The sequence below is a fragment of the Mirounga leonina genome, unplaced genomic scaffold, assembly GCF_011800145.1.
Source record: "Mirounga leonina isolate KUSES-001 unplaced genomic scaffold, KU_Mleo_1.0 Mir_151, whole genome shotgun sequence".
Lineage (NCBI taxonomy): Eukaryota > Metazoa > Chordata > Mammalia > Carnivora > Phocidae > Mirounga > Mirounga leonina.
In genome coordinates, this window is record NW_023270377.1 from 60,341,939 (window position 1) to 60,367,548 (window position 25,610).

The 25,610-nt window shown below is 42.4% G+C and overlaps 1 protein-coding gene across 1 annotated transcript in view; it reads right to left on the reverse strand.

Annotated features, from left to right (window-relative positions):
• The window catches only part of MYO3B (myosin IIIB), a 394,690-nt gene that overhangs the window by 94,228 nt on the left and 274,852 nt on the right, over positions 1–25,610 (reverse strand). Inside the window, exon 29 of the mRNA XM_035008358.1 lies at positions 21,040–21,136. Coding sequence (XP_034864249.1) covers positions 21,040–21,136 — 97 coding nt within the window. The remainder of the gene's footprint in view (positions 1–21,039; positions 21,137–25,610) is intronic.

Genomic DNA, 25,610 nt, shown 5'->3' on the forward strand with positions numbered 1-25,610 from the left:
AGGGAGCTTAAGAGAAAACCGGCCTCAGACCCAGGGATGGGATTCAGATGCAGTAGTGAGGAGGAACACCGTGACCGAAAGAAATGCACAGGCATAGGCTGAACACACTTTACAGTGCTGAGAATCTGACCGGATCATCTTGTTTAATCCTCGTGTCAGGGCTAGCAGCCTAGGTCCTACTAGGGTCCCCTTTTCACAACTGAAGCTTGGGCCAATTGAACAACCTGCCTAGGTGGCATGCAGACATCCTGATCCAAACCCAGATCCGGTGGACACAGAGCCTGTGTTTTCAACCTCCAGCACCTTTTTTTTTTTTTTTTTTTCCTTTACTGGACTCTTCCAGATAGTCATATAATCATATTTGGGATCTTTTTAAAAAATTTTTTTATTGTTATGTTAATCACCATACATTATATCATTAGTTTTTGATGTAGTGTTCCATAATTCATTGTTTGTGCATAACACCCAGTGCTCCATGCAGAAGGTGCCCTCTTTAATACCCATCACCAGGTTAACCCATCCTCCCACCCCCCTCCCCTCTAGAACCCTCAGTTTGTTTTTCAGAGTCCATCGTCTCTCATGGTTCATCTCCCCCTCCGATTTCCCCCTCTTCATTCTTCCCCTCCTGCTATCTTCTTTTTTTTTTTTTAACATATATTGCATTATTTGTTTCAGAGGTACAGATCTATGATTCAACAGTCTTGCACAATTCACAGCACTCACCATAGCACATACCCTCCCCAGTGTCTATCACCCAGCCACACCATCCCTCCCACCCCACCCCCCACTCCAGCAACCCTCAGTTTGTTTCCTGAGATTAAGAATTCCTCATATCAGTGAGGTCATATGATACATGTCTTTCTCTGTTTGACTTATTTCGCTCAGCATAACACCCTCCAGTTCCATCCACATCATTGCAAATGGCAAGATCTCATTCCCTTTGATGGCTGCATAATATTCCATTGTATATATACACCACATCTTCTTTATCCATTCATCTGTTGATGGACATCTTGGCTCTTTCCACGGGGTGCACGTACCCCTTCGGATCCCTACATTTGTATCTTTGGGGGTAAATACCCAGTAGTGCAATTGCTGGATCGTATGGTAGCTCTATTTTCAACTTTTTGAGGAACCTCCATACTGTTTTCCAGAGTGGCTGCACCAGCTTGCATTCCCACCAACAGTGTAGGAGGGTTCCCCTTTCTCCGCATCCCCACCAACATCGGTCGTTTCCTGACTTGATGATTTTAGCCATTCTGACTGGTGTGAGGTGGTATCTCATTGAGGTTTGGATTTGGATTTCCCTGATGCCGAGCGATGTTGAGCACTTTTTCATGTGTCTGTTGGCCATTTGGATGTCTTTGGAAAAATGTCTGTTCATGTCTTCTGCCCATTTCTTGATTGGATTCTTTGTTCTTTGGGTGTTGAGTTTGATAAGTTCTTTATAGATTTTGGATACTAGCCCTTTATCTGATAGGTCATTTGCAAATATCTTCTCCCATTCTGTCAGTTGTCTTTTGGTTTTGTTGACTGTTTCTTTTGCTGTGCAAAAGCTTTTTATCTTGATGAGGTCCCAATAGTTCATTTTTGCCCTTGCTTCCCTTGCCTTTGGCGATGTTTCTAGGAAGAAGTTGCTGTGGCTGAGGTCGAAGAGGTTGCTGCCTGTGTTCTCCATTAGGATTTTGATGGACTCCTGTCTCACATTGAGGTCTTTCAACCATTTGGAGTCTAGTTTTGTGTGTGGTGTAAGGAAATGGTCCAGTTTCATTCTTCTGCATGTGGCTGTCCAATTTTCCCAACACCATTTGTTGAAGAGGCTGTCTTTTTTCCATTGGACATTCTTTCCTGCTTTGTCGAAGATGAGTTGACCATAGCGTTGAGGGTCCATTTCTGGGCTCTCTATTCTGTTCCACTGATCTATGTGTCTGTTTTTGTGCCAGTACCATACTGTCTTGATGATAACAGCTTTGAAATAGAACTTGAAGTCCGGAATTGTGATGCCGCCAGCTTTGCTTTTCTTTTTCAACATTCCTCTGGCTATTCGGAGTTTTTTCTGGTTCCATACAAATTTTAGGATTATTTGTTCCATTTCTTTGAAAAAAGTGGATGGTATTTTGATGGGGATTGCACTGAATCTGTAGATTGCTCTAGGTAGCATTGACATCTTCACAATATTTGTTCTTCCAATCCATGAGCATGGAATGTTTTTCCATTTCTTTGCGTCTTCCTCAATTTCTTTCATGAGTATTTTATAGTTTTCTGAGTACAGATCCTTTGCCTCTTTGGTTAGATTTATTCCTAGGTATCTTATGGTTTTGGGTGCAATTGTAAACAGGATCGACTCCTTCATTTCTCTTTCTTCTGTCTTGTTGTTGGTGTATAGGAATGCCACTGACTTCTGTGCATTGCTTTTATATCCTGCCACTTTACTGAATTCCTGTATGAGTTCTAGCAGTTTTGGGGTGGAGTCTTTTGGGTTTTCCACATAAAGTATCATATCATCTGCAAAGAGTGAGAGTTTGACTTCTTCTTTGCTGATTTGGATGCCTTTTATTTCTTTTTGTTGTCTGATTGCTGCGGCTAGGACTTCTAATACTATGTTGAATAGCAGTGGTGATAGTGGACATCCCTGCCGCGTTCCTGACCTTAGGGGGAAAGCTCTTAGTTTTTCCCCATTGAGAATGATATTCGCTGTAGGTTTTTCATAGATGGCTTTTATGATATTGAGGGATGTACCCTCTATGCCTATACTCTGAAGAGTGTTGATCAAGAAAGGATGCTGTACTTTGTCAAATGCTTTTTCTGCATCTGTTGAGAGGATCATATGATTCTTGTTCTTTCTTTTGTTAATGTATTGTATCACATTGATTGATTTGCGGATGTTGAACAAACCTTGCAGCCCAGGGATAAATCCCACTTGGTCGTGGTGAATAATCCTTTTAATGTACTGTTGGATCCTACTGGCTAGTATTTTGGTGAGAATTTTTGCATCCATGTTCATCAGGGATATTGGTCTGTAATTCTTCTTTTTGATGGGGTCTTTGTCTGGTTTTGGGATCAAGGTAATGGTGGCCTCATAAAACGATTTTGGAAGTTTTCCTTCCGTTTCTATTTTTTGGAACAGTTTCAGAAGGATAGGTATTAATTCTTCTTGAAATGTTTGGTAGAATTCCCCTGGGAAGCCATCTGGCCCTGGGCTTTTGTTTGTTGGGAGGTTTTTGATGACTGCTTCAATTTCCTTAGTGGTTATAGGTCTGTTCAGGTTTTCTATTTCTTCCTGGTTCAGTTTTGGTAGTTGATACATCTCTAGGAATGCCTCCATTTCTTCCAGGTTATCTAATTTGCTGGCATAGAGTTGCTCATAATATGTTCTTATAATTGTTTGTATTTCTTTGGTGTTGGTTGTGATCTCTCCTCTTTCATTCATGATTTTGTTGATTTGGGTCATTTTTCTTTTTGATAAGTCTGGCCAGGGGTTTATCAATCTTGTTAATTCTTTCAAAGAACCAGCTCCTGGTTTCATTGATCTGTTCTACTGTTCTTTTGGTTTCTATTTCATTGATTGCTGCTCTGATCTTTATTATTTCTCTTCTCCTGCTGGGTTTAGGCTTTATTTGCTGTTCTTTCTCCAGCTCCTTTAGGTGTAGGGTTAGGTTGTGTACTTGAGATCTTTCTTGTTTCTTGAGAAAGGCTTGTATTGCTATATACTTTCCTCTTAGGACTGCCTTGGGACTGCATCCCAAAGATTTTGAACAGTTGTGTTTTCATTTTCATTGGTTTCCATGAATTTTTTTAATTCTTCTTTAATTTCCTGGTTGACCCATTCATTCTTTAGTAGGATGCTCTTTAGCCTCCATGTATTTGAGTTCTTTCCAACTTTCCTCCTATGATTAAGTTCTAGTTTCAAAGCACTGTGGTCTGAAAATAGGCAGGGAATGATCCAAATCTTTTGGTACCAGTTGAGACCTGATTTATGACCTAGGATGTGATTGATTCTGGAGAATGTTCCATGGGCACTAGAGAAGGATGTGTATTCCATTGCTTTGGGATGGAATGTTCTGAATATGTCTGTGAAGGCCTTTTGGTCCAGTGTGTCATTTAAAGTCTTTATTTCCTTGTTGATCTTTTGCTTAGACGATCTGTCCATTTCAGTGAGGGGGGGTGTTAAAGTCCCCCACTATTATTGTATTGTTGTCGATGTATTTCTTTGCTTTTGTTATTAGTTGCCTTATATAATTGGCTGCTCCCATGTTAGGGGCATAGATATTTACAATTGTTAGATCTTCTTGTTGGATAGACCCTTTAAGTGGGATATAGTGTCCTTCCTCATCTCTTATTACAGTCTTTGGTTTAAAATCTAATTTGTCTGATATAAGGATTGCCACCCCAGCTTTCTTTTGGTGTCCATTAGCATGGTAAATGGTTTTCCACCCCTCACTTTCAATCTGGGGGTGTCTTTGGGTCTAAAATGAGTCTCTTGCAGACAGCATATCGATGGGTCTTGTTTTTTAATCCAATCTGATAGCCTGTGTCTTTTGATTGGGGCATTTAGCCCATTTACATTCAGGGTAACTATTGAAAGATATGAATGTAGTGCCATTGTATTGCCTGTAAGGTGACTGTTACTGTATATTGTCTGTGTTCCTTTCTGGTCTATGTTGCTTTTAGGCTCTCTTTGCTTAGAGGACCCCTTTCAATATCTCTTGTAGGGCTGGTTTCTGTTTGCAAATTCCTTTAGTTTTTGTTTGTCCTGGAAGCTTTTTATCCCTCCTTCTATTTTCAATGACAGCCTAGCTGGATATAGTATTCTTGGCTGCATATTTTTCTCATTAGTGCTCTGAATATATCATGCCAGCTCTTTCTGGCCTGCCAGGTCTCTGTGGATAGGTCTGTTGCCAATCTAATGTTTCTACCATTGTAGGTTACGTATCTCTTCTCCCGAGCTGCTTTCAGGATTTTCTGTTTGTCTCTGAGACTCGTTAAGTTTTACTATTAGGTGTCGGGTGTTGACCTATTTTTATTGATTTTGAGAGGGGTTCTCTGTGCTTCCTGGATTTTGATGCCTCTTTCCTTCCCCAAATTAGGGAAGTTCTCTGCTATAATTTGCTCCAATATACCTTCTGCCCCTCTCTCTTTCTTCTTCTTCTGGGATCCCAATTATTCTAATGTTGTTTCGTCTTATGGTATCGCTTATCTCTCTCGAATTCTGCCCTCGTGATCCAGTAGTTGTTTCTCTCTCTTTTTCTCAGCTTCTTTATTTTCCATCATTTGGTCTTCTATATCACTGATTCTCTCATCTGCCTCATTTATCCTAGCAGTTAGTGCCCCCATATTTGATTGCACCTCATTAATAGCCTTTTTGATTTCGACTTGGTTAGATTGTTTTTATTTCTCCAGAAAGCATTTCTCTAATAACTTCCATGCTTTTTTCAAGCGCAGCTAGTATCTTTAAAGTGATGATTCTGAACTCTAGATCCGACATTGTACTAATGTCCGTATTGAGTAGGTCCCTGGCAGTCGGTACTACCTCTTGTTCTTTTTGTTGAGGTGATATTTTCCGTCTTGTCATTTTGTCTTCCAGAAAGTGGTCGCTTTTCTGTTTAGAGAGTTGTTGCTATTCTTTTCTTCGATCTCCTGTTGAGTTTGTAGGTGTTCAGAATGGTTTGATCCCTATCCAGCTGAATTCCTGAGACCAGACGAAATCCAGGTCTCCTCCATATTTGGGATCTTAATAAATGTTGCTTGGAGCGACTAACATTTAATTCTAGAAAACCTGCCCGAAGTAGATTAAATTAAGCCCAACTCTATCTAGAGACACCCCTTGATCCCTGACCTGTTGACCTTTTATTTACCTTGTATCCATGGACTAATATTAAGATTATATACACTGTACCACACTCAAGATTCTAATTTGGTGGAAAGACTTCTTAAGATTCTGTATAATTATAAATACAACATGTATTACATGTGCTATATAAGGTCCTCAATAGCCTCTCAGACATCATTCATTCTTCCACAAATATTTGAGTACCTTTGTCTCTTGCTGTTATTGGGGATACAGAGGTGACAAGGAAATCTAAGATTCCTATGCTCTTAGTAACCTACATTCTAGTGGGGGAAGCAGACAATGAATGAAAGAAATAAGTAAATATGCTAGCACATTAAACAGAAGTGCCAAAGAAGAAAACTAAAGCAAGAAAGGGGCATAAGAAGTGTTGGAGGCAGCGTCTGCAATTTTAGATTGAATGGCTGCAGTAGATGATATCTGAGTAAAGCCCTTAATAAATAAATAGGAATTGATATCTTTGCATATGTTTTCAAGCAAAAGCTCTTACAGGGTAAAAAACATTACGTGTTACAGCATGTAGAGGCCAGAGGACTACTGTAAACACTTGGTAAAGGTTTAGCAACACACTTTATGATATATATTTACGATATACATGTACAAACTCATGACATATTAGTTCCAGAGCACTTGGGCTGGTGCTAAACACACCCACCTAATGGTGTATTTTGAATTCTAAGTATACAACAAATAATTTTTTGGTATAAGTTTTTTCAAATACTTCATGGGGCATACACTAAAAAAACTGTTTATTTAAATTTGGATTTAAGTGAGTATCCTGCATTTTTACTTGTTAAATATGGCAACTCTAACTTGGGCAAATCAGTAACTCAGATTCTTTATCAGGAAAATATAAATAAAAATTCTTGCTCAACTGAGACAAAAGGATTCCATTTGTGCTTTTAGGCAGAATGAAATGTAAATGTAAGACAATAGGATTTTAAAAGAATTAAGAGATATACACATGGTCAGAATTTAAAAACACACTTAGCAAGGTGTTATATTAGTCTTTATAATTCTGTACTTCTGAGATAAAAGTCCTTGAACTGGGACTTCAGGCTTGACAGACAGGAGAAGGATAATGAGAGGTATCTTGGGTAGCTTCCTTTCTCCAACCTCTGTCTCTCCTTTGGGCGGGGTCACAAGGTGACTTGGGGGTTGAGTTAATTTTGAGTTACAGTTTTAACACTTTAAAGACTGAGTCAGGCCAGGGCACAGACTTGTGGAGACAAAGGAAATGTCACACCTTTTTCATGCTGTATGCGGAAAAACTGAGGCCCCGAAAGGCTGATGTGACTTGTCCAAGTTAAGTCAGAGGAAGAGACGAGTCTAACATCCACATCTTTTGCATGATGCCCTCATCACTAGTACACCCCCAAAAGAGAATATTTAACCCAGTTTACCTCTTTGAATTCTGGAAGCTATGCTCAGTTCAAAGAAAGAAACAAGAAATTCTGAAATAAAGTGCATGAGGAGCATGGCCTTAAATGATGAGGCCCAAAGACAGATGAGGGAGGGGGCGTGAGGGTAGGGAGGAACAGTTCAGGGGAATTTTAAAAAAATTAGGTGAAAAAGCCTAAACAAGACTGTTGCAGTTAGCAGAGTCACAGTGGAGAGGCTCAAGGACAGACAGCATACAGGGCAATGCTGATGTGAATACACATTTAGGTCTGGATTGAGAAGGAGCGGGATCTAAAGAGACAGTGGCTGATGAATTGCCCAGCCAAAAGGAGGGAAGCAGCACTGACTTGATTTTGTAATTTTAGCTTTTTATTTTGACTTAATTTCACATTTATAGTAAAGATGAAAGAATAACAGAAGGGATTCTGTATATTCCCAAGCAGATTCTCCAAATATTAGCAAAGTACACATTTGCCTTATCCTCTCTCTCCTCTCTCTCTTTCTCTTGGTACATGTATACTGATATCCATATACACAAAAAAATATATGTAACTTTTTTTCTGAACCATTTCAGAGTCAGTTGCACCTGATGTTCCTTTATCCCTAAATACTTCAGTGTGTTCTTCTTAAAAGCAAGGGCACTTTCTCATATGACCATAGTACAGTAACCAAAATCAGGAAATGAACATTAATACATACTATCATCCAATGTATAGGATGTTCAGATTTTGCCAACTGTCCCAATAATGTCTTATTCTATAGAAAAGGAAAATTCTGGACCATACACTGCATTCAGTTGTCATATTTTTCTAGTCTCCTTTCATCTGGAACAGTTCCTCAGTCATCCTTTGTCATTCATTTTGAAGCCTACAGGTCAGTAATTTTGGAAGAGGTCTCTCTGTTTGGTTTGTCTGCTATTTCTTCATGATTGGATCCAGGTTATGCACATTTGGCAGGAAGTCCACAGGAGTGATGTTGTGTTCTTCTCAGTGCCTCCTATCAGGAGGCACATGCTGTCAATCTGTCCAATTACTGGTGATACTAACTTTCAACACTTGGTTAAAGTGCTGTTTGCCAGATCACCCCCACCGCCCTTTTGTAATTACTAAGTATCTCATGGAGATTTACTCTGTGACTCCGTGAAAAGCTTGTTACTCCTTAAACTTTCACCTACTAGTTTTAGCATCCACTGATGATTTTTATCTGAAACAATGATTATTTTGGTAGTTGCCAAACAATTATTTTCTGTTTTCATCATTCCTTTTACATTTATTGTTTCACATTTTATTGCAAAGAAAAGCTTACCCTGTTACTTCCTTTCTTCATCCTCTTTTCCCTCCCTCCCTCCCTTCTTTTTTTCTATCAATGTGGATTAATGGATTCTTATTTTATTCAGTAGATTATATTCTTTTATTATCATTTACTTTGATACTGAAATTATCCTCAATTTGGCACTGGCTTAATTTATTTATTTACTTATTTAATTTGTTTTTTAGAGAGGGAGAGAGAGAGGTGGAGAGGATCAGAGAGAGAATCTCAAGCCACAGGGCTCGATCTTACAACCCTGAGATCATGACCTGAGCCTAAAACAAGAGTCAGATGCTTAACCAAATGAGCCACCCAGGCACCCCTGGCACTGGCTTATTTTTAAAGAGTTATGAATCACAGGCTTCAAAATGAATGCCCCAGAAAAGAATGTAGAACACTAAAAATTACACAGAGAAAGATGAATCCTTCAGAAAGAGTGACAATAACTCCCTCTTACCATTTATGAGTGCTTTTCATGTGTCAGGTGAGATGCTGTGCACTTGATATATGTTATCTCATGAGACTTTCTAGACCTGGCAAGGTAGACATTGTACCATTTTGTCTTCCATTTAAAGATGAGGAAATGGAGAAAATAAGTTCATCAAGGTCTTCCCCTTAGTAGCAGCAGGTCTAGTGGACTGTAGATAGCCCCTGCTCTCAAGCACCAGGTAGCCCTACAAAGAAGTGTGGAAATCTTCAGGAAAGGAAATGGTCTTGGGAGCAAGTCTCCACTGTTATTGAGGGTAGCTGGACATTCGTTCCAAGATTTATAAAGTCATCTGCACTTCTTGCATTTTTACAAATGGGGCATTTGGAAACTGTCTACAAGTCTGTCGTCAGTCTAGGAACTTCCCTAACCTGCACTGTGGCAATCGTCCAACCCTGCCTATAATCCAGTGAGGAAAGCAAAAGGAAAGAGTTCGTTTGTGCCAGTGTCAACTGACACGGATCCAGAAAAACATGAGTTGGCCAAGTCAGCCAGGCAAGCATTCCCATGGGTCAAGACAAGTGAAAGCCAAATTCAGGAAGAGAGAAGAAAACTAAGGGAACAGCAGGGCAGGGATTCTTAAGAAAGCTGGTGTCTATTCAAGTCTTTAGATCCCAGGTGAAGACAGGGCTGTAGCGTTGCCCTCCTGGCAGGCTAGCATACCAGATCCTTCTTCCTGCAACAATACCAACAATACCCTCCGCTGCCACCACACCATCACTTTTAATATCAAATTCCCGATCCTATGAGAACGCACTTAGGTGAAAGAAGTATGTGGCATGCGAGTGAAACGAATGGAGACAAGTGCCCTGCCTGAGAGGGAAAAGCACAATTGGATCTGAGAATAATATCTTTATACTCCCAGGAGGAACAAACTAAAAATAAAAGACAACAAGGTGCTTCCTGCCAGTCAGTAAATCTAATAAGCAAAGGAGATGCCTCAACCTGGTGCTGGGTAGTTAACCGTCAGCCTGCCTCCCTCCACCCGGGAGCAGCCATGTGGTTCTCAGAGCTAACAGCTGCCAAGCAGAACCCTTCAGATTAACCCATAGGTGGTGTTGAACCACTTCCCATTAAGATATTTGCAAAGCAAACAAAAATGATAGCCCCACTCTGAGTGCTGGGAGCCGGCCAGGAGCCCTGGCTGTTCTTGTTGACACAAAGAGCTCTCCGGGGAAGGTCTGGGCCAGAGCAAGGAAGCCCATTCCTGCCTGCGTCCCCAGGCTGTGTTGATTTTAGGCCATTAGAATCTTGGTAACAGGGTCTGTTTATTATCTAATTTCCCAATCACAGCAGTCGCTAGGGCCCTGTTTTACCAAAGCTCTCTATTCCTGTCTTCCTGACCTATGCCATTCAGATGAAAAGAAGAAAATTCAACCCTCCTCCTGTTTTGTCTACTCATCAAGGAGACAAGTCTGAGAAGTCACTGAGATACACACAGAAAAAGTGTGACATTACTACTGTCAATGGCTTCTGTGGCAAACACGGCTTAGGTTCCTTCTTAGGTTAAAGTGACTGGGGCAATGCTAATGGGAAATGTGCTGGAATATTTGTGCCCTACAGGTAGGAGCCAACTGCCACTGAATTCACAAAACATACTTGGAGCAGAAACACTAATATTTTTTCCTCTTAACCCAGAGAAGAAAATGAAAAAAAGTTAGTAAAATTGTGGAAATGTACAAAGTTAATCCGCCTTCAACCTCAGCATTATAATCTAGGTTTCCTTACGTGTTGATGATAAAACACTTTTATGTAGAATTCATTTTTACACAAATCTTGTTTCCTGCAATACTTGAGCAAGTTTTCTTTTCTCAAGTTTTTTTTTTTTCTTTCTTTCAAAATAGGCTCAATATGAAAAGGTATTTTCGTCAAAAACTCATTCTGAGCCTGAATATCACAAGGGTATGGGTGAGAATACCAGCAAAGTAGGTATCAGAGATATATGGAATTTCTAGAAATTCCTACACCCACAAAATGGGTAATGTAGGTGGGAACAAGGGGTAATGAAATGGTCAGAAGAATTTGCCAGATTTTGTCATTACTTGAAATTGTCCTTTAGATGAGAAACCAGAACTTTTGAGGTGTAGGTATCAACTGTATAAGGAGAGAGATAGAGATGTTGAGAAAGAGAGAAGGAAAGAAGGAAAAGGAGAGAGCTAAAGAAAGATGGAGATTTCTTTAAAAAAGTAGAGGCATCATCATTCTAAAAAGTTGATTTTTTTAAAGAAAGGAGAGCTATTTGACATTTAAAGTACAAAGTTAAAGAGTAATGTTTTAGAATCTTGAACACATCATTCAGTTTTAGATGATATTTATCCAAATAAAATTAAATGTCACTGGACCAAAGTTCTCTGTAAATGTTCAAGTTTTCCAGAGAGAAAGTGAATCCAACTTTGCAGGTCAACTCTGCAGAGTCATGCCATCATTTGCTGACAGCATCCTTTGCTGATGGCAAATGTATTCATGTCCTCAGGTCATCACATTAAAGGCCTTGGTGGGGTGGTGTCATAACTTCAGCTCTATGTAAGATATGTTGAACATACCAGAAATTGGTTTTCATGCCAAACTGTCCAAATCATTTCTGAAGATGCTTCACGTTTGTCTGAGACACCAGGCACAAAACATTGCCTTGAAGTGTGGATCTCATGTGTTGGGGGGTGGTCAGAGAACCCAAGTCAAAAATGTGTTCTAAGATTATTTCTGCTTAAGTTCACTACGTCTGGTTCCTAGCAACCAACCCTAATTTTTTTAAAAAGATTTTTTTAATTCATTTATTTGAGAGAGAGAGAGATAGCTAGAGAGAGCACGAGTGGGTGGTGGGCAGGGAGGAGAGGGAGAAGCAGGCTCCTGCTGAGCAGGGAGCCTGACACGGGGCTCGATCCTAGGACCCTGGGATCATGACCTGAGCTGAAGGCAGACACTTAACCGACTGAGTCACCCAACCGCCCCTGAACCAACCCTAAATTAAGATATTAACCACAGACACTTACCTGCCAGTAATTGAGCTTCATAAAGAAAAGACATAATTAAGCATCTTCCAAACCTGGGTCTTATTTTTCAGTTAGGCAGTTAGATCCATCATAGAAAAATGAGACAATGTTAACATTTCCCTTCACTTATTTTGTTAGCTCTGCTAGGTTTCTGAGAAAACCAGATTCCTAATTTATCAAAAATTAATTATTATATTCAAGTCAAACTCAACATAAATAAGAAGCATTTCTTGAGGTCAAACTAATGAAATTTACCTTTGGATCTGATAGAAATAAAGAAGATAGTAGGAAGGGAAGAATGAAGGGGGGGAAATCAGAGGGGGAGACGAACCATGAGAGACTATGGACTCTGAGAAACAAACTGAGGGTTCTAGAGGGGAGGAGGGTGGGGGGATGGGTTAGCCTGGTGATGGGTATTAAAGAGGGCACGTCCTGAATGGAGCACTGGGTGTTATACGCAATGAATCATGGGACACTACATCAAAAACTAATGATGTAATGTGTGGTGATTAACATGACATAATAAAATAAAATAAAAAAAAGAAATAAAAATTTAAAAAGCACATATTCATTCACCCATTCATCAATTACCTTTATGCTTATGATGGCCCATGATTCTACATCCAGATTTAGTTGAATCATTCAGAAGTGAGTGACAGTTTCAACCCTGGAGTTTACTATCTCATGGAGAATATAGTAATAACAGTTAACGTTTTTGCGCATTTACTACAGGCTGGGTAGTCTTCTACACATTCCCTATAGTTTATTCTCACAACAGCCATAGGAGGAAGGTACCATTATTAGACATATGCTTTAACTTGCCCAAGGTCATCGAGCTAGCTGGACACAGACCTGAGCCTAGACAGAAGCAATCTGGCTCCAGAGTCTGTAGCCTAAATTGCTTCCTCTGCCGGCATGGGGCCTCTGCACACACTGGACAGGAATCAGACTCAGATGCTGGGGGAGCCAGGCCATGAGTAGGTATCAATGAAAGACAGATTCTACACGGTTCCAGCAGACTGCTGCTTAGATAGTCCAATTTTTCAAAAGCCATCAGAAATCTGAATTGTTCCATGAAATCTATTTTTATATGTTGGGAACTAATTAAGAATTTCAAAAACATTGTGCAGGCCAAACAAAATATGTCTGCAGACCATATTCTACCCAATGACTGTATGTGTACATCTTTCAGCTTACAGAATACGGTCCAAAATATTTTGTGCATCTTTTAAGCCTCCCACGTCTTGGCTCCCATCTGCCTTCTTGCCTGTTAGAGTATTCTCTGCATCACGCCACCCCCACCGCTGCTCCCTCAGCCCTCGTCCCACTGGACACCTCACCTTCCCAGAGTGCCCCCTGAACATCCTGCCTCTGGACCATGGCTCACTCTTTCTCCTGCCCGGGATGCTCTTCTAGCTTTAGTCTGCTTCAAGGCCCTGTAGGTAGGGCCACATGCGTGATAGCTTGAAGGCTGGGTAAAATATCAACAGGTGAAGAAGGAACTGGCAAGGAAATTCTATTCAGAAGGAACAGCATGAACAGATATACAGAAACAGGAAAACAAAAGACATATTGAAAACCACCAAACAGCTCCAAATATTTTAAAAAGAGGCCTCCAGTCTCTGGAATCTGGTCCTATAAAGAGAACTTGGACTGCTGACATTCTTGACATCCACAATCCTTCTAAAAGGCTCCTTTGCATAAGGATCACTGATGATTTAAGGTTTGTTGAAATAGTTCAGATAAATATTTATGTACAGCCATGGCAAATCCACAAGGAAAAATATAACTCAAAACAGATTTTTTCCCTGCAGCTCCTTTCAGCTGGTGATAAGGTTTCTGGCTTCAAAAAGGTTTTGAAAATAAATGTGACCAATTAATATTTTAAAAATCAAGAAACTCTAAGAAGGCCCTAATAATTGAGTAAGTTCTGAAAGTTATCATTTGAGGGTGTGCCCCTGGAATCCTGGCCATACCGGCAAGGGTGAATCAGGCCCAAAGTCAACCTCAGATTTATCCCTGAGATAACAGCCAGGACCACAGAAAATAAAATTGGGCTCTCAAGTTAAAGCAGAGAGTGAGCATTGTTCAAAGTTTCTAAAGTGCTGGAATCCTCAATGCTTATTTCAATCTAAAGCCCTAGAGCAAAGCCAGAGGGATTTTGAACCTTCATATCAGGTTAGCTTTATAGTGACCTTTTGTTTTTTTAAATTTTTTAAAAGATTTTATTTATTTATTTGAGAGAGAGACTGAGAGAGCACAAGCAGGGGGAGCGGCAGAGGGAGAAGCAGGTTCCCCACTGAGCAGGGAGCCCAACACGGGCTTGATCCCAGGACCCAAGGCAGACACTTAACCGACTGAGCCACCCAGGCGCCCCTACAGTAACCTTTTAAATACTACTATTACTACCACTATTCCTACCACTTCCGTCACCACAAGTGATAGCAGCTGGTCTTCATCCCTTGAGCATTTATTAGGCGTCTAGAACTACGCTAGTTCCCTTGCATAGATCATCTCTAATCCTCACACGCATTACCGTCTTGCAGCCAAGCACACTGAAGTTCAGAAAGATGAAGGAATTTGCCCAAGGCTCATAGTTTATAAGGAGCTGAACTAAGGTTTAAACCCAGGACTGTCACCAAGGCCCATCTGCTTTCCACCCAAATGAGATAACACACAGAGTATCTTGCACATCCTCAGCGCTTCATCAAAGAAGGCCACCACCTCCACCACTCCTCCCACCCCTGCTGCCTACCTCTTTCGGGGTCCACATGAGGTCCTCTACTGCTTTAGTGCATTGACTTGGCCACAGTGGTAGAAAGTTCACTGGAGGGCACTAGCCTCCTGAGGGGGTGAAATGGAAGTAGAAGGAAAACTGAGCATGGGGACTGAAGGGTGGGAGAGGAAAAGCCCTCTGATGTGTAAGAAAAGTTTTGTTTTATCTTCTTCGCGGTGCCACATATTTCTGTAATGACCCCCCCACGCAGAGCGTTTGTCAAGATATGTGGCAATCTGTACTTTCACAGCGCACATGAAAATCTGGCCCACAGTCGGCCCTGACTGGGAGGCTGTTTCTCTGGCTCATCGATTCTGAGGTCAGCCCAACTGGCTCCAAGCCCCAGAGCTGCAAGGATGACACACGGGAGAAATATGTGCTCGTTTTCCCCTCTCTCGAGGTGCCAGCTCTCCTAGAGCCGCCTGAGTTGTGAAGATTCCCATCCCTCTGAGTCTGAATCCTCACTCAAGTGGCCCACACGAAGCAGCTTCTCCGGAGGTGTGTTACAAGCTGCCGGATAAAAACATGTGCACCAGCATTATCAATCTCTTGCCTCCCTTACAGGGGCTGCTTTTTATACAACAACAGGCTGGCTGGGCTAAAGAATGTCAAATAAAAGCCTTGCGAGAGCTCTGCCATATGCAGGCCAAATTAAATTAAGGAGCATAATCCTCACTATTGTACTTATCAGCATTAGAATAGAGGATTACCATCATGGGAACAAAGCCCCATGACATAAAAGACTATTTCCTTTCTGTCATTCACTGTACACAGTTACAGGCTCATGGAGGAAGAGGGGCGGAGGAGTGCCACCCCAACCACTCATTTCTACTTTCAACCTGGAGTTGCCTTCTCCTTAGCCAAGTTAGCTCCCAACCCACGGTACACAGATGGGAGCATCTTCTCCATGAGGCTTTATCCCAAGACGTCGGTGCTGGAATTTTTCCCACCAATCACAGAATGACAGTTTTATGCCAATCAGGGTTTATTCCTTAGCTCATTGTGATTTACGATTTGTTACAATGACAGTTATAAAGAGCACAGAGCAGAAAAAAGCCATGGGCTAAGCATTTGGAGCCTGGAACCTAGACTGGGAGCAGAATGTAACAGTATCTCAAAAGTTTCAGCTCTGGCGTCAGAAGACCTGCATCCAAATCCTGACTGTCACTTTACTAAGCCACACTGGCAAATCACTTGTAATATCTTTTTTTTTAAGCTTCCACAAAGGCAATTTATTAACAGAAAATAATAATTTGAGGAATCCTGTCCACAAACAGCAACCATGGCAACCCCCCTTCCCGCAGGTACTGTGGGGGTGGGGGTGGGGGTGAGGGTGACATCCTCAATCCACCTGATCTTCACTCCTGAGCAGGCAAGGGCTCTGAGGGCTGATGGGCCCTGGGCCCGGGAGTTTTGGTTCTGTTTCCTTCTGTGACCTGGAGTTTGATGAGATGCTCAGTGACTTGCCCCTCTGGGCTACATCCTGGGCAGCTAACATGGCAGCATGGGGAGAGGATTCATCTGGGTCAGCCTTCACCTTCAGCCCACCAGCCACATGGTGGATAGTGTCCTTGCCAGAAAGACTGGTGACATGGATGGAAGTGTCACTGAAGGATGCAAAGATGTGGCAGACACCACACACATTTTGTCCTTTGGCTACCTAAGATCCAAGTCTGATGACCTGTTTTTCCTTCTGCTTGGAGGTGCCATTTCTGCACGTCTTCTCCAGACTCCACCACCAGAAAGCGAATTACTTGTAATATCTTAATGTCAGAAATTATACAATGTGTACCTCTTTCATCAGGTAGTTATGTAAGGATTAAATAAGGTAACACATGTAGAACACTTAGTACAGTGCCCAGGAATTTGTTAATAAGTGTCAAATGTTAGTTGTTTTTATTGTTGGAGAGAGAAGTGCTGATTTCAAACCCAGACCTGCCATTTATTTTCTGTGTGACACTGGGTGACCCTCCCGATTAGCTGATTAGGGGCAGGAGTAGGTAAATCTGATATGTCCAACTCAGCACTTGTCTCTAGACCAGCATGTGAGACCTACTTATCTTAGCCTTCCCTGATTTAGTTTACTTATCAGTAACATGGAGTCAGTAACCACCCAAAAAGGCTAGAATGAGAATCATGTGAGATCATTGTGGGAAAAGACCTGGACTCACAACAAATGTTGAGTGAAACTGAATGATTATGTTGTTCTTATTCTCAGCAATATATCTTGTCATGTTTGGGTCTTCCTTATGAACTCTTCCCTCTGATTTTACCTTCCCTTTATCTTTCTCTGGTACCTATCTGCTCCCATCACTACCCCTTCAGGACTCTTCTGGCACATTGTGTTGGTTGGTTCTCCAACCCCTTATTTCTTTGCCTACTCTCTCCTGCAAAGCTGCAAATGCCCATGCTTGCATTCCCAGCTTTCTCTGTTGCTCCCAGGCAGAGCCACCTCTGCAAATTGGCAATTACTGGCCAGTGAGATGCAAGGGGTGTCCTAGGGACTTCTGGGAAACAGAGAGAGTCCCGAGGAGAGCCCCCTTCCCATCCATCTCTTCCTGCCTGCTTTGGACATTGCCATGTGAGGAAATGATGCTTGGTGCTGCGTTAGCCACCGTGTGACCGCAAGTGGGGGCACTGCTGATGCACGGAAAGTGGCAGAGAGATGAAGAGGACCCACATCCTTTTTGACATCTCTGAGCAAATGAACCAGCACTGGAATTTCTGTGTCCAGACCTCTATCCTGAGGGATTCATAAACATATTAGTTGAAGGGTCTGTTAATTACTGCTAAGAGCATCATCATTGGCATGACTTAGCTTTCTTCTTAGTCTGCCATCTCTTACCCTGGCATTCCCCCCCTCCTTGGTTTCCTTCCTGTCAACCCCTGGGTTGATCCACAGGGCACTGAGGTGATCATCAAGTACAGAGGGCAAAATGAGACCCCTAGCTCCCTGGGGCAGGCATGTCCTATCCGATGAATTATTCTCGATCCTATTGTTGCTGTCACCACCCAAAGACTGAGCAGGAAGAACATTTCTTTCATAAAAATCTGAGCCTTACGAGGCGCGTTGGAAGTCAGCTCAATAAACTTATGGAGTACCTATTGCACATACTGGAAACAGGGAGAAGTAAGACTCAGCCCTCACCTTTGAGAAGCTGACCTGCTCGCACACAGTCAACCACAACACCAGGCAATACATGAAAAACTGCAGAGAATGATAAACCAAAGTGTGGTTTGTTTATCACCAGGACACTGTCTGTGAGCTGTTACTGCTCACAATGTCATAAGGAGCTTGTGCCAGAATGTAAATCAATTCATCACCAAGTACATTGTTCAGCTGAGCTGATATTTTTTTCACAGCAAACTTTCTTGATGCAGAAAGCAGTGGGTTGATTTACATTCTGATGTAAGTTCATTATCTCGTCGTGAACCAGGATTTTTAGTAGTTCTGTTAACACGGACTACAAAGGTTCAAGGAGCATTGAAGAGAATTGAGGTCTTCATGGAGTAAAGGGATACGTCAATGTATCTTGATGAGATAGCTAAGAGCTGAACAGAAAGGCATGAGCAGAGAGAACAGAGGTAGATGTGTTGGTAAAACAGTAAGTCTGACCATACAGGGTGCATTTAGGGACATGCTGGAGGTGATCTGGAAGACAAAGTCCAGCAAGACAGAAAGAGGCTTGATATGGCACACTGAGGTGTCTGAACCTCTTTTGGTCTAAAATGGGAAGCCATTAAAGTTCTTTGAAAAGTCAGAATATGCTTTAGGACAATTGATCAGGTGTCAGAAATAAAAGCTGGTCTATAAAGAAGAGAAACAGGAGAGAGAGAAGGAGATAATGACAGGCCTGGACCAGGGAAGGACGCTAAAAAAATGACTGGAGGTGGGGTTATGTGAGAGGTAGGGATCAAAAATGACTGCCGGAGATAAAAACTGACTGCCAGGTTTCAAGGCTAGGTCACCAGAGAATGTTTGTACAACTCACCACAGTAGGAGGGTCAGGCACAAAAGTTACTTTGCTGGGGACTTTTCTGCTAAGGCCCTGGTGTGTAAATCAGAAATACATGGCCAGGAAGGTTAGGTGTGGGAGTGAAGGGTTCAGAACACAGACCTGGGAACCATGCTCACTGAGCTGAGAGTTGGTATCAGAACACACCAGGGAGAGAGGATATCACCCAGGTGAGGAGTAGAGAAGAAAGTCAAAGACCTGGAGAACTACCTCATTTCGATGGTGGGTGGATGAGGAGGATGGAGCCAGAGAAGACAGGACCAAGGATATCTTAGAGGAAGAGCCTGAAGCCTGCAGGTCCGCAAACACCAAGGAAGAGGGCAACCTGAGGCCAGCACGGCCCATGGAACAGATGCTGCAGAGTCTGATGAAGATGAGGTTCTAGCAACTGGGAGCTGAGCTTCCCAAGAGCAGTTGTAGAGACACGGGGAGGGCACAGATCAGATTTCAGGATCAAGGAGGGAGGGGTAGGTGAGGGAATGAGGCAACTGACCCGGATGTCAGTCTGAGATAGTCTGATAGTAAAAGTAAGAGGGAAGCTAGGGCCAAGAGTAGCCTATTTTGTAGAAAGGGGAAAGGTATAAGCAAAAGGGAAAGAGACAGCAGAGAGAGAAAGCTGTGAAAGCAAGTGTGGGCTAAGTGATGGGGATAGGGCCTGGAGGATAGGACCTCGAATGAAGGCATTAGTTAGCCTGTGCAAGGAAAAGACCTGTAGTCTTTTGAGACGAGAGCAAAGGAAGAAAGAACAGCTGGAGAGAAAGAGATTCTGAGATGCAGGGAAGTGAAGTTGAAGTTGCTCACAGCACTGCCCTGATACTGTGTAAAGTCAGCCACCAGCTGAGGTTGAGGGGAGAGAGGCTTGGGCTGGAGCCAGAGCCATTTCCCAAACTGGTTCACTGACTTATCCAAGGTCAAACAGCTGGAAAATGTCGGCACTAGCACCAGAACCCAAGTCTTCCACCTGCCAAGTTCAAGGGTCTTCCTGCTGCATCAGAAATTCTAAACTTTGTCATTCTAGTATGAGGTGATAGGCCTATAATATTTCCTCAAGTACCCTTGGATGAGCTGTTCTGTTGGGAAAGTAGTGTACTTTATAAGCAGCCCAACAACAATTTGAGACCACTAGAGAAGTACTGATAATGTAATTTGTCAAGTCTCAAAAACATTAATAAGAAATCTCAAAAAATTAAGAAATATTTTTAAAAATTACAAATCAAAACCACTTCTTTTTCCAAGGGAAAAGATGCAAAGAAGCTTCTAATGATCTGCTTCTTTCTCCAAATCCCGGAGTAAACTTTTAATGAAAAAGTTCCTACAACTGATTTAGAGGAGAATATGAAAAGTAAGCTTCATTCTAGTTAGACCATCCCTTTGCCATGGTCCACTCCTTCCTGTAGTTGTGTCATCTTCTTGGTGACATGTATGACAGGGCCTGAAAACCTCTTCTGGGAGAAGGTAGGTTATGGAGATGCCCCTGAAGAATTGGAAGCCTAGGAGTTCCTTGAGTCTCCAGTGCTTGATGTCATGGGCTGGCCTGACCTGACTTAAGGTGACCTGAGCCTACATTTAGCCAGGGGCATTGTCCTCTGCAGACCTGAGCAGCTCCTGTGTACATTGAAGATGCTGCATGGTGGCCCTGGGCCTTAATGCTCTACTTATTTTGAGTTATATTTAACTAGAAAGTGTGGGTAAACAGGAAATGATACTCCCTTTTTGCTTTATCTTAAACACAAGGTTTTTCTACCTTGGAACATTTTGGGCTGGACAATTCTTGGTTGTGAGGGGGCTGTGCTGTGCATGGTAGGATGTTTAGCAGTATCCCTGACCTCTACCCACTAGATGACATTAGCACAACTCCTCCCCTAAAGGTGTGACAACCAAAATATCTCCAGACATTGCCAAATGTCCCAGAGGGAAGAGGAGCAAAACTATCCCCAGCTGAGAAAAACTGCTTTACCTTAATGAGACCAAGTACCTGTTTTACCATGAAGAGAACCCAAAAAGCAGGGTTGTGTTCAGGTTGCCCTACAGAATAAAGGCTTTTGCCCACAGAATAATGACCTCTGACCTGGGAGAATCTGATAAAAAACACTTTTTGCCTCTACTCTCTCCAACTCACCAATATAAAACACTGTTAGGAATACTTCTGTTTCACTGTCCATTGGAACAGAGCACCCGAGTTTAAGACTGGGAACATTATGGATAAGACTCACCGATTTTTCTCAGTGACAGCAGAAGAGTTGCTTGAAGTCTCTGCATGGCCACTGTTGAATTCTCTTTGTGGACTGCTTTTATGATCTATTAGAGCCCCTCAGAATGGAGAGAAAACAAACAAGAAAACAAACAAAAACCTTAGAGATCTATGGCTAAGTTCAGAGGCAGGGTTAGGTTTTAGCCCCCATCCACACTCCGCAGCACCTCTCTCCCCGCCCTCATGCTGTTGTGCAGCCTTTGTCTACGACATGCTATCAAGACTGACCTGTTCTGGGATCCCAGCCAGCAAATTGGGTAAAATAATTCACAGTTATGGGGAAACAAGCTACCTTTCTCCAACAATAGATAGAGATAGTGGACAGAGATTCGAGGCCCCCAGGAGAGGTCGACTGCCATGGTGGTGTGCAGGAGTTGGAATGGCAGTGGGCTAGACAGCAGACCAGCTTCCAGTCCCAGCTGGACAGGGCAGGGCTGCCTGCTGATGCAGAATGTACATCAGGGAATGGATTGTCCTGATGTGGGTAGGACAAACTGTAACTAGGGAAACATTCTTGGAGTAACCCATTTCTACACTGTGACCGAGGGTGGTTTACTGCTTTTCAAGAGTGGGAGTAACAAATACAATTCCTCCTTTCTGTGACCATGGCTGCCCAGGCATAACTAATCAATCATGCCCCTGTTTTCCACTAAATCTTAATTCAGGTTCAAGTTCCTTTTTTTTTTTTTTTTTTTTAGATTTATTTATTTATTTGAGAGAGCGCGAGCTTACTTGAGTGGGGGGAGAGGCAGAGGGAGAGAGAGAGAGAGAGAATCCCAAGCAGACTCCTTACTGAGTGCAGAGCCCATGGGAGAGGGTGGGCTTGACGTGATCTCACAATCCATGAGATCATGACTTGAGCCGAAATCCTGAATCAGATGCTCAACCAACTGAGCCACCTAGGCTCTCCAGCTTCAAGTTCCTTTTTTTTTTTTTAAGATTTTATTTATTTATTTGACAGAGAGAGACACAGCTAGAGAGGGAACACAAGCAGGGGGAGTAGGAGAGGGAGAAGCAGGCTCCTCACTGAGCAGAGAGCCTGATGTGGGGCTCAATCCCAGCACCCTGGGATCATGACCTGAGCCGAAGGGAGACGCTCAATGACTGAGCCACCCAGGTGCCCCCTCAAGTTCCTTCTTAACATGCTTTACATCAGTGGTTCCCATGGTGCAGATGCCACGTGATCATGACTCCATGATGACAACACATGAAGCATCAACCTCACTTAGAAGCTTGTTAGAAAGTTGGGCCCCACCTAAGACCTAGTGAATCAGAACGTCCAGTGGTGGGAGCTGGCAATCTGTGTTTTTAACAGATTGGTGATCTGGATCCATGCTGAAGTTTGACAGACACTGTTCCAGATCAGTGATCCTTAATCCCAGCGGTATATTCAAATCACATGGGAAGATTTTAAATATGCCTAAGCCCAGCCCCTAGAGATTCTGAAATTGACCTGGGGTAAGATTGGCATTAATTATAGGAAGCTCTCTGGATAATATTAACGTATGGCCAGGGCTGAGAATTAAAGTTTCACACAGTCACTACTAATCAATTAGGATAGGGGAGAGACTGCACCTATTTGCTGTCCTTATTTCAGGTCATCTAAAAGCATCCAAACCAAAATATAAACAGTGAAGATAATCTGTAAACTTGGCAATTGCGACATACTGCAGAAGATGCATAAAATGTATAAAGTTGGGAGCGCCTGGGTGGTGCAGTTGGTTAAGCGTCTAAATCTTGGTTTCAGCTCAGGTCATGATCTCAGGGTCATGAGATGGAGCCCCATGTCAAGCTCTGTGCTCAGTGGGGAGTCTGCTTAAGACTCTCTCTCCCTTTCCCTCTACTTCTCCCCTCCCCCACCCCCAGGCTCTTTCTCTCTCTCTTTCTAACAAATAAATAAATCTTTAAAAAAAAATGTATAAGGGGGGGCAGAGCAAGATGGCAGAGGAGTAGGAGACCTGGATTTTGTCTGGTCTCAGGAATTCAGCTGGATAGGGATCAAACCATTCTGAACACCTACAAACTCAAGAGGAGATCGAAGAAAAGAATAGCAACAACACTCTGAACAGAAAAGCGACCACTTTCTGGAGGGTAGGATGTGCGGAGAAGTGAATCTAAAGATAGACGGCGGGGGAGGGGGCCTCCGACGGCCGCTTCTGGCAAGTGATAGAGCAGTGGAGCACAAAATCGGAACTTTTAGAAGTCTGCTCCACTGAGGGACGTTGCGCCAGTGGCTAAGCAGGGGGTGGAACCCTCGTGGGACAGTGTGGTCTCAGGACCCTCAGGGTCACAGAAAGACCGGGGGTGCCTGAGTGCGGCAGAGCTCCCAGGTACCGGAGCAGGGAAGCCGGCTGCAGAGACAGAGCCGAGGCACGGGCTCTCAGCTCGGGGTTGCCATAAACCGTGATCTGCGGCACAGTCAGGCCACTGCTCTTCCAGCAGGGACCCAATAAGTGACAGATCCAGGGAGACTCTCCTTCCTCCCTGGGGAGGAGCAGCGTGGGAGCTACTCAATACGGACATTAGTACGATGTCGGATCTAGAGTTCAGAATCATCACTTTAAAGATATTAGCTGCGCTTGAAAAAAGCATGGAAGTTATTAGAGAAACGCTTTCTGGAGAAATAAAAGAACTATAATCTAACCAAGTCGAAATCAAAAAGGCTATTAATGAGGTGCAATAAAAAATGGGGGCTCTAACTGCTAGGATAAATGAGGCAGATGAGAGAATCAGTGACATAGAAGACCAAATGATGGAAAATAAAGAAGCTGAGAAAAAGAGAGAGAAACAACTACTGGATCACGAGGGCAGAATTCGAGAGATAAGCGATACCATAAGACGAAACAACATTAGAATAATTGGGATCCCAGAAGAAGAAAGAGAGAGAGGGGCAGAAGGTATATTGGAGCAAATTATAGCAGAGAACTTCCCTAATTTGGGGAAGGAAAGAGGCATCAAAATCCAGGAAGCACAGAGAACCCCTCTCAAAATCAATAAAAATAGGTCAACACCCCGACACCTAATAGTAAAACTTACGAGTCTCAGAGACAAACAGAAAATCCTGAAAGCAGCTCGGGAGAAGAGATACGTAACCTACAATGGTAGAAACATTAGATTGGCAACAGACCTATCCACAGAGACCTGGCAGGCCAGAAAGGACTGGCATGATATATTCAGAGCACTAAATGAGAAAAATATGCAGCCAAGAATACTATATCCAGCTAGGCTGTCATTGAAAATAGAAGGAGGGATAAAAAGCTTCCAGGACAAACAAAAACTAAAGGAATTTGCAAACATGAAACCAGCCCTACAAGACATATTGAAAGGGGTCCTCTAAGCAAAGAGAGCCTAAAAGCAACATAGACCAGAAAGGAACACAGACAATATACAGTAACAGTCACCTGTCACAGCAATACAATGGCACTACATTCATATCTTTCAATAGTTACCCTGAATGTAAATGGGCTAAATGCCCCAATCAAAAGACACAGGCTATCAGATTGGATTAAAAAACAAGATCCATCGATATGCTGTCTGCAAGAGACTCATTTTAGACCCAAAGACACCCCCAGATTGAAAGTGAGGGGTGGAAAACCATTTACCATGCTAATGGACACCAAAAGAAAGCTGGGGTGGCAATCCTTATATCAGACAAATTAGATTTTAAACCAAAGACTGTAATAAGAGATGAGGAAGGACACTATATCCCACTTAAAGGGTCTATCCAACAAGAAGATCTAACAATTGTAAATATCTATGCCCCTAACATGGGAGCAGCCAATTATATAAGGCAACTAATAACAAAAGCAAAGAAATACATCGACAACAATACAATAATAGTGGGGGACTTTAACACCCCCCTCACTGAAATGGACAGATCGTCTAAGCAAAAGATCAACAAGGAAATAAAGACTTTAAATGACACACTGGACCAAAAGGCCTTCACAGACATATTCAGAACATTCCATCCCAAAGCAACGGAATGAATACACATTCTTCTCTAGTGCCTATGGAACATTCTCCAGAATCAATCACATCCTACCTAGGTCATAGATCAGGTCTCAACCGGTACCAAAAGATTTGGATCATTCCCTGCCTATTTTCAGACCACAGTGCTTTGAAACTAGAACTCAATCATAAGAGGAAAGTCAGAAAGAACTGAAATACATGGAGGCTAAAGAGCATCCTACTAAAAAATGAATGGGTCAACCAGGAAATTAAAGAATTAAAAAAATTCATGGAAACCAATGAAAATGAAAACACAACTGTTCAAAATCTTTGGGATGCAGTCCCAAGGCAGTCCTAAGAGGAAAGTATATAGCAATACAAGCCTTTCTCAAGAAACAAGAAAGATCTCAAGTACACAACCTAACCCTACACCAAAAGGAGCTGGAGAAAGAACAGCAAATAAAGCCTAAACCCAGCAGGAGAAGAGAAATAATAAAGATCAGAGCAGCAATCAATGAAATAGAAACCAAAAGAACAGTAGAACAGATCAATGAAACCAGGAGCTGGTTCTTTGAAAGAATTAAC